At 47.5% G+C, this 9,736-nt stretch overlaps 1 protein-coding gene across 1 annotated transcript in view; it reads left to right on the top strand.

Moving 5' to 3' along the window:
• Window positions 1-3,811: 3,811 nt before the first annotated feature.
• LOC122540103 overlaps window positions 3,812-9,736 on the top strand; it is a 9,324-nt gene continuing 3,399 nt past the window's right edge. The window contains exons 1-2 of the mRNA XM_043675414.1: window positions 3,812-3,848; window positions 6,947-8,057. Coding sequence (XP_043531349.1) covers window positions 3,832-3,848; window positions 6,947-8,057 — 1,128 coding nt within the window. The 5' untranslated portion in view covers window positions 3,812-3,831. The remainder of the gene's footprint in view (window positions 3,849-6,946; window positions 8,058-9,736) is intronic.

Here is a 9,736-nt window from a genome sequence, read left to right as displayed (position 1 = left end):
ATAGAGAAGCCCTTCACAACATGGCTGCTGGGGAAAAACAAGCACTACCGCAGTTAGGCGGTAGTATGGGGGAAATATAAAAAAGGAGAAAAAAGAGGCCCTTCAGCCCATCGCGTCCATGTCGATCATCAAATACCCATCTCTTATAGTTCCGTTTTCTATTACTCGGCCTTGTACTCAATGGCGTTTCAAGTGTTCGTCAAAATACTTCTTAACTGTCGTTGGTGTTCCCGCATCTACCATCATTTTAGGCGGTGATAGCCACAGTCCTCTGGGTGAAGTATTACCCCTTCAAATTCCCTCTAAACCTGTCCCTTACCTTAAAGCCGTGTCCCATGGTTATTGTCTCCTGTACTACGAGAAAACGTTTCCCCCTCATCAATCCTGCCGGATCTGTTGGATTTCTTCAGCACTTTCTGCTTTTGTTTCAGATTCCCAACATCCGCCGTTCTTTGTTTCATCTCTCCCGAGCTACCCTGCCTGGTCCTCCCCTGCTCCTGCTCATTCAGCGAAGCCTTTAGTATTCCATACTGTTAAGCTCATTCTCATGTAAAGGTGTTTTGGACTCTGCTTTCACAATAGTAATGTCCCTATCCTTGGACAGGAAGGCCCGGCTTCAGGTCGCATCTGCTCCGGAGGTCTGCATAGGCTGATCAGAGAAAAAAAAAATAGATTAAATAGAACAAAAATAGAATCCCACATTGTAGCCACCCTGTGTGCTTTGAAGGTCCCATTTAACTCTATTCACTATCACCTCTTTCTGCCAATCCTTTAGTCGGTAGAAACAATGTTTACCTGTCTCTGCGATAATACTCTAACAGGCACCCCTCAGCAAAGGTATCGAATTTCTCTTTATGAGTGTGACTCCGTATCCCTGGTAATGCCCCATTGAATCTTCACTGCTCTTGGTCACTATGTTATTCCTTAAATGAAACCCAAAGTGTGCACAGTGCTCTAGCTGGGGTCCAACTGAAGACCTACACGTTCCAAGTGGATGTTTGTTTAAGTGGTGGAGGAGCAGTTTAGCTGAGTCATAGAGATGGAAACAGCACGGAAACAGACTCTTCGGTCAACTGGTCTATGCCGACCAGATATCCCAACCTAATCTAGTCCTATTTGCCAGCACTTGGCCCATATCCCTCTTAAACCCTTATTTATATACCCATCCAGATGTCTTTTCGTGTTCGGATACTGTGTATGAGAGCAACTGATGGAATCGGGCGAGGATTCTGCCTGTTGGCGGCGACTCCATCAGACTTCCCCTGTGCAGCATATTGTCTGGCTCTGAATATGAGTAGGTCTCAGGTGGACTATCTTTGTATCGTCCTCTCCATTTCCAAACATCAAAAGGACCTCTGGTAAAATGCTGCGTCGTCAGAACAAACAAGTTGATCTCCAACTGCACAACAAAATGAATATTCAATTTCGGTCACAAACTCGGAAATTATACAGCGGATGGCTCACTGCATAAAATAGAATTAATTAAGTGGTTGAAGGTGAGTCCACTTTTCAGGTTTAATCATAAAAGCACAAGTTCGGTGAAGGTCGATGTTGTCACATATTGCTCCATGATGCTGATAGGACAAATTACTCTCACAGTTCACGCTTTTGCTGTAAATGCCAGCTCCCTTCCAGCACCTATTGAACACTCTGTACATTTGCAGTACAGGTACAGAGCTCGGACTGATGTTTCAGTCTCGATTTAAGTTTGGCCACTAGTCCATGCTAACAGTTTACCTTCAGAAACATTTGTGAATGTTCTCCTGGGCAGCCCGCGCCTTCATAAACTTGAAGTTCATCGAAAACTGTCGTCTTTATATTTTTGCATTTTATTCTTTACTATTCGAGATGTAATATATGACAGGGGACTTTGTAAATGGAAGTAACTTTTTGTAAATTGAAATATCATTTGTTGTTTATGTTAAGCTAACTACCTCTTCATGATCAGTTATGATCAGTATTTAATATTATATTAATTATAATACACCTTTTCCTCCGAAATAACGGGTCTAGTTGAAGTGTACTGTATCTTGTCCTTTGCTTACACGGTGAAAAACAAACTTTCCCAATTTTGTGTACCTTACAAATGTATAATTTAATCCTAGGGTTTTGATTTTTCTAATAAGGTTTTGTGTATTGTCAGTGTCAGCTTTTCCTTACCTGTCTTTTTAAGAGGTTAAAACAAAGTTCGCTTAAAGAAAATTACACTATCTGTTCGATAACAACAGCCCATGCAGGCGAGTATGTCATTTTACCTCGTTCATGGGATTTGGAGTTTTCTGAACTATTCTCCATCTCTAAATTGCTCTTTAGACCGGGCTGAGGAGCTGCCTTTCTGAACTGTTGTAGCTCTGGGGTTGGGGGGTTTGGGGTGGGGGGGGGGAGGGTGCCCGTAGCGGTTATGGAAGGAGTTTCAGGATTTTGACTCAGTGACAGTGAATAAACAGTTCCAACACAGGATGGTATGCATCTTGGAGGGAAACGTGCAGGTGGTGGTGTTCCCATCTATCAGTTGGTCTTATCTGGTCGAGGCCAAGGATTTGGAAGGCGCTATGAAATGGGGAAAATAATTCCCACGGCTGGAAGTGGACAGGAATGGCTGCCGAATCCTAACCAGATACATGGTGGCTAGAATTGAATTCTTACTATTTACCGGGTCGATTTTTTCACAGACTTTATTCCAAAAAGATGATTAGGTTATTCTACGAATCATTAAATGATATTTGTATGAAGTGCTATGCTTTGTCGGTGGAATGTTATTTTGCAGCCCTTAAACTTCAGACAGTATCCCGGGTGGGATGCCTCTGGCATAGTATTTTGTCAGGTGGACGGAGTCTGGATGGTCAGGTCAGATGGTCTTTATTCTCTGGTTGAACATCAAAAAAAGTTGCAAAGTGTATCTTAACTGCTTGAGATGAGTGTAACTGAACCCATGTAATTTATTACTCGAGAGAGCTAATTGTGGTACTGAGGGAGAGATTGGGAACGATTTATTTGCACAAGAAGTATTGGAGCGTGCAGGCTGGGAATGAATCTTAGCCCCAGTTTTCTCCCTGACGATAGCACATCGCCCGCCTGTGACACCTGCAGCGGAAACTCACTTCAGTTGCAGCCAGAGAACAAGCCGCGCAATTAGACTAACGGGAAACGACTGAACGGATATCGCTCGTTTCGCCCCGAATCCAATTCCTTCGAAAACCACGAATTCGCTTCTCTTCCTAAACTACAGTTAAGGCAAAACACAGAGGCAGATTCGCAAAGAGTGGAGGTGGAGATGAAAGGCCAGGATAATCCTGGGGAAGAGGGAAATAGTTTCTGAAGGAACAGCCAGAGGTGACCTTCCCACGTCTAATGCAGGCGAGTATCTGTCTTCAGAGCAATGCTGGTTTCCATACTCCGGGACTGTCTGGAGCTGGGGTTTGGGAGGGAGGGGGGNGGGGGGGTGATGTTGGTGGTGGTTTGACTGAGGGCTGGAGGCTGGCGGGAGATTTTCTTCCATCTCTCTCTCTCTCTCTGGTGGTGACTTCATTGGCTCCATTTGGCCACATGGGATCCTCTTCCCTCTTCCTCTCATTCGCTCTCACATCGAGTGGCGGACCCTGTTCGGTTAACCCTCCGCCAGCTGCAGGTTCTCCGGTGGCGGTTTCAAGTCCCGTGATGCCAGGGCCCATCCTCACCGGCTCGAGGTGGCACTGAGAGATTCCGGCGGGTGTCAGGGTTTCGTGTTGGCTCACCTCTCACTGTACTGTGCTCATGTCTGCAGCCAGCTGGAGAATTGAGGCTGGTTTCTCCTTGGGGGTTCAGCCTCCTTCCTCCGCTAAAGGGAAAGCCATGGCGATCCAGAGTCGGTAAGTGAAACGGCCCCAGGATCAGGGATGTCATGACACGGCTTCAGACTCGCTCTGTGACATTTCCAGGTAAACAGACTGGAACACGAGGTTCAACAGGCGCCTGTGGTCAGTGTGTAGATCAGATGAATTTTAACGAAAAAAAATATTGGAAATTCTCAGCAAATCAGTCAGTTCAGAAAGATTAACCTTTTGAAAATCCGGCTGACTGCAGTGCTGAGGGAGGCTCTCTGAACCCGAAACGTTAATTCTGATTTCTCTCCAGAGATGTTGTCAGACCTGCTGAGCTTTTACAGCAATTTCTGTTTTTTTTTGTTTCTGATTTCCGCAGTTCTCTATTTTGTTTTCGATGTTGAGCTTTTTCAGCTTGTCGAGTTATCTCAGATTTCCAGCAGATTTTCAGTTTCGTTCCACTGTTACCTAACTAACCTCCATCAGTCCGGTCCGTTTTCTAACCGGCAGAAATTAAATCTTACATTTACTGCGGTCTACTCAGTTCTCCGGCGACACAAGCCGAGATGAGTTTTACATTAAGTTGGGAAATGAGATGCGGAGCGGAATCATGGTGGCGGGCTCCGGGAGCGTTGTCACCTCGGAACAGAGCCCAGAAACAGGCATCGAACGGCGGGGCTGAGGCAGAGGAGGCCTCGGGGGTATCTGATGGAGACAAAGTGACTATTGTTTTTACCGAACACCGTCCGCCTGCGCAAATTCCGTTGATTAACGGACTAATCGGAGCTGGGCCTGGGCCGTGTTAAATATAAACCTGGCAATAATTTTGTGATGGCGAAATAACACACTAGCCTCTCGCCCGGCCATCAAATGTAAATAAAATATCGAAATCTGCAAAGGCAAACATAAACATTGCTGGAAAGCTTCTGCAGGTCTGGCAGCATCCGTGGAGGGCAATCAGAGCTAACATTTAGGGTCGAGTGACCATTCCTCTGGAAAATGGAAAACTCGAGATTTGGAGCCATGTGGAGGTGCCGGTGTTGGACGGGGTCAGAAGTCACACGACACCAGGTTAAAGTCCAACAGGTTTACTTGAAGTCACAAGCTTTCGGAGCTGCTCTGAAAACTTGTGATTTCAAATAAACCTGTTGGACCATAAATAAGTGTGGCGCTGGGAAAAACACAACCGGTCAGGCAGCATCCGAGGAACAGGAGAGTCGACGTTTTGAGCATAAGCTGTACATCAGGGGTGCACTTTCCAGCACGTACTTCTTGACTCCGATCTCCAGCACCTGCAGTCCTCACTTTCTCCCAGTGGACTATAACCTGGTGTCCTGGGACTTCTGAAGTTAGCTAAAATAATCGGGAAACGACCGGGAAGATGTGAGGCATTGACCCTTTGTTGAAGGTTTTGGAGGGATGAGCATGTACTCGGGATTTCAGGCTCTCAGAATGATCGCTGTTCTGATGAAAAAACACAAATCGTCAACTCAGTAAAATGTTGATTATGTGTAATTTTAGGTAGCAGTTTTTAGGCACTCCTTTACCACTTCCTGCCCTGGGACAATCAAGATAATGGCAATCTGACCCTAGGTCTGAAAATAATTTTGCATTTGACAGAGGAATTTGATTTACTCGCTTTTAAAACGAATGCACGCTGAACTCTTACAGCCGTTTAACTCGGAGCAGAAACTAAACCACAATATGTAATTTGGCAATGAATATACCCACATTTACTTAAAAACATCTCGGTTCTGTGTATTTAGAAACAAACACAAAGAGAGAGGTAGATTTTGGCTTTATCCAATGGTGTAACAGGGGTGAGGGGGTAGGTACCCAAACCCATTCTATTCCTATCGCAGGAAAGACAAAGTGGGCTTCGGACCGACGATCACACGCACGAAGTCACAACCTAGCCCTGACAATGAGAGCGGGACGCTGATGCACAATAATTCAGAGAAACAGAGAGAGGGAAACAGAATGATACCTCGTGTGACAGCGGCAGGGGGAACAAGAGGCCATTTCACGTTCTCAATTCGCTCCAAAAATCAATGGGATGGTGGCTGATGATAACACTTGAATGCGACCAAAATCGAGAATTAAGAGTCTAATGGTGACCACGGTCAGGAGGAAAAAAAACCCACCTGGTTCACTAATGTCTATAAGAGAGGGTAACTGTCACCTTTACCTAGATTAGAGTGGTGCTGGAAAAGCACATCAGGTCAGACAGCACTGAGGAGCAGGAAAGGAATGAAGGCAGGGAGCCCCCAGGGTGGAGAGATAAATAGTAGGGGGTGGGGTGGGACTGAGGAGAAGGTAGCCAAGAATAACAGCTTCAGGGCAGAGGAGATGACCTGGGGTTTGCAGTGAGTGAGAGAGGGAGAGAGACTCACTGAGGTTCTTGTAGAGAGAAGAGAACTTCTTCAAGGTAGGCATCTTTACCTGGTCTGGTCTGCATGTGACTCCAGAGCCGCAGCAGTGGAATTGACTCTTAACGGCCCTCTGGGCAATAAATGCTGGCCTGGTCAGACACCCACATCCCAGGAACGAATAGAAAGAAAATCTGCAAATCCCTCCGAGGCTAACACAGCCTCCCTGAGGGCTGTAGTAGTCTGAATTGCTGGCAGTATTCTGGATGTGGTCTCAACAGCAGATTGCTCCCGCGCTTCCTGTTCCTCGAATTACATAGGCCAGCAGTCCAGAAGCCTTTCTGGTTTATTTTCTGTCCTTGTGGTGACATTTTAACGATTTATGTACAGGGATCCTCGCCCTTAAATCTCTTTACCCATTCTGCATTTTCACTATTTAGAAAAGAACAAAGTCCTTTCTTTCTGTACAAGTGGATAGCAGCACTGTGTCAAACTGGCCAAAAACCGGGGTGTAACATGTTTGCAGTCCGAGCGACAGAGAAACGTGGAGACACCCACAGACACTCCAGAGTTCAAAATCACACAACACCAGGTTACAGTCCAACAGGTTTATTTGGAAGCACTAGCTTTCGGAGCGCTGCTTCATCACCTGATCACCCACTGGCAGTAAGTGGGTGGCTGACTGACGGTTCCTTGCAGCCTTGAGACTCTCTGGTAAGAGCGGCGGCTGGTCAGCCTCAAAGGCAGCTTTTCCTGACCTTGTTCCCTGTCTTCCAGGTGTGTGCCCCCACCTGAAGCGGGAGGAAACCGCACTGTCCGCAGGATCGGAGCCGCTTGCCTTCTGTCCTTGGCCGCCTTGCTGGGCTCGATCTGTCTTGACCTGGACAGCAGCCTGAGGACGTGGAGAGAGACAGAGAATGCGCTCCAGGCTGTGGCTTCCTGCAGAAACCTTCTCCTCCTTCACCTGATCAACCGGCTGCAGGAAGAACGTGCCTTTGTCTGGTGGCATCCAAACAGCTCCTCGGTCACCCACAGCAGCGACTGGATCCAGGGCACCTGCAAAGAACTGGCGCTCGCCATCCGGAAGAGCCACTCGGGCTGTTTGAAGGCAGAATTTCCTTGTCCCCAGTTTGTGAATGGCAGCACAGAGATTGCAAGCTGGCCGCTTGATGAGGATGAGGGGGACAATCTCATCTCGTCCATTATCTCCAACCTACTGAGGGCCCTCGAGGGCCCAGAAAGAGACCTGAGCCTGGCCAGGTCTAACCAGGACTGGGCAGATGTGCTGTCTCTCAGGATGGTACTTAGATCCAAGGAAGAGATGTTCATGTGGTACAGGTCACAGCTCGCAGCCTCCTCACAGCGTGCTGGACCAGGGGATCCTCCGACAACATGGCACCAAATCTCAACCAGGCTGAACCATGCTCTGTTCATGTCAGAAAACCTGCAGGGCTGCTGCAGAAAGAACATGAATCTCTCGCTCCACTTTACTGACTGTGAAGGAGTCTGTCAGTTCATACCTTCCACTGACCTGGTGTCTCAAACGTCCCAGAGGGATGTGATACTTCACCACATCAGCTTTATCCAGGATTGTCTACTTCACATCAGCACAGACTCGATGCGAGAGAAATCCAGAGACATTCTGTCTGCCGTGAGCTTCCGGATCACCTTGTTGAGCACCGCCTGCCTCATTTACCCGATAGTGTTGCTCTCCTTCAAACAGATGACCGAATGGATCCAGAACTATGCCCGGGGCCTGAAGGAGCGCACTGAGGAGCTGAAGCTGCAGAGGCGCCTGGCCGAGGACCTCCTGCATCAGATGTTACCCAAGTCGGTGGCGAAACAGCTGAGGAGGCGCGAACATGTCGAAGCGGAGAGTTATGAACAGGTAGCTTTCTTGAGGTCCCACCCCAGAGAGAGTTTCTCCAGTACTTTCCGCTTTTATTTAACCTTACTCCGTGGCTCGGTGCCATCGCTCTGAATAGTCAGTCCAGCAATCTCTAGATATGTTCCAAGGAACCTGTTTTTACAAACGTCTGGCGCCAAGGGGGTACTTGAACCCGGATCTCTTGGCTCAGAGGTAGGGACACCATCACTGGGCCACAAGACCACAGCCATCCCCACCCCAACGCTGTCTAGACTGTTCTCAATTAAGCTGACCAATCAGGAGCTCTCTCCTGAAGTTAGGGATTTGCAGTCTTACTTTGCAATAACACGTTGCGTCAAACGGGTTGGATCCGAAAGTGAGGTGGTTTCAATGTGAACTTCATACAGGTCATGGCTGGCTAGTTCTGACCCGCGCTGTCCACGGGTGGGATGGCCGGAGCAAACCTCCCCCTCCCAGCCCTGGTCTGGGCTACTCCGTGTGGTTATGACACTTCCCTGGGTACGGCGCTGAGCTGCCTCCATGGTTCGGATTTTGGTTTGAATTTGATTCTGTCGTTTCAGAATCCATTCGGGAAACCGTTGGAGTCTGTTTGCCTCAGGCTCAGTTCAACATGGTTCCTCCCACCTGTGAAGGCCACTCTCTGTCTAGAAGTGAAGAACCTCAACACATTTAGACCATAGGATGTAGGGGCAAGAGCCCCATCGGGTCTGCTCTGCCATCAATAAGATCGTGTTTAGGGATGAAAACAAAAGTGCAGATGCTGGAATCCAAGGTAGACAGGCAGGAGGCTGGAAGAACACAGCAAGCCAGGCAGCATCAGGAGGGGCAAAGAACTTCTTCAAAATGTGTGCATCCTTTGAAGAGACTTTGTCTTGGTACAAACTTGGTTAGAGACAAAACAGAACTGCAGATGCAGATCCTGAAGAAGGGTTACACCTGAAACGTCCACTTCGCCACCTCCTGATGCTGGTCTATCAATGAGATCATGGCTGACCGATAATCCTCAACTCTACTTCCCTTTTCTATCCCCCAACACTGAATTCCTTTACTGACCAAAATCTGTCTATTCCAGCCTTGAATATACTTAATTGCCCAGCCTCCCCAGTTTTCCGCTATAAAGAATGCCACAGATTCACTAAAAAAATCCTCATCTGTTTTTAAATGGGCAACCTATTACAGTACTCAGAAATTATGCCCTCTGGTCCTGGACTCTTCCACAAGGGGTAATAGCCTCTCCATATCTACCTTATCAAGTCCCATAAGAATCTCCTCTCAGTCTTTTAAATTCCAACCAGTACAAGTCCAACCAACGCAACCTCTCCTCAGAAAATAACTCACCCAGATTCAGAATCTATCAAGTAAACATTACCTGGGCTGCTTCCAGTGCCACTACATATTTTCTTAGATAAGGGGACCAAAACTGTTCACAATATTTCAGGTGAGGTTTGACTACACTGGCACCACCCCCCACCTTTTCCTCCGCTACATTGATGATTATATTGGCGCTACCTCGTGCTCCCACGAGGAGGTTGAACAGTTCATCCACTTTACCAACACCTTCCACCCTGACCTCAAATTTACCTGGACCGTCTCAGACTCCTCCCTCCCCTTCCTAGACCTCTCCATTTCTATCTTGGGCGACTGACTCAACACAGACATTTACTACAAACCGACCGACT

The sequence above is a fragment of the Chiloscyllium plagiosum genome, chromosome 34, assembly GCF_004010195.1.
Source record: "Chiloscyllium plagiosum isolate BGI_BamShark_2017 chromosome 34, ASM401019v2, whole genome shotgun sequence".
NCBI lineage: Eukaryota > Metazoa > Chordata > Chondrichthyes > Orectolobiformes > Hemiscylliidae > Chiloscyllium > Chiloscyllium plagiosum.
This window is presented reverse-complemented; position numbering and strand designations above follow the sequence as displayed.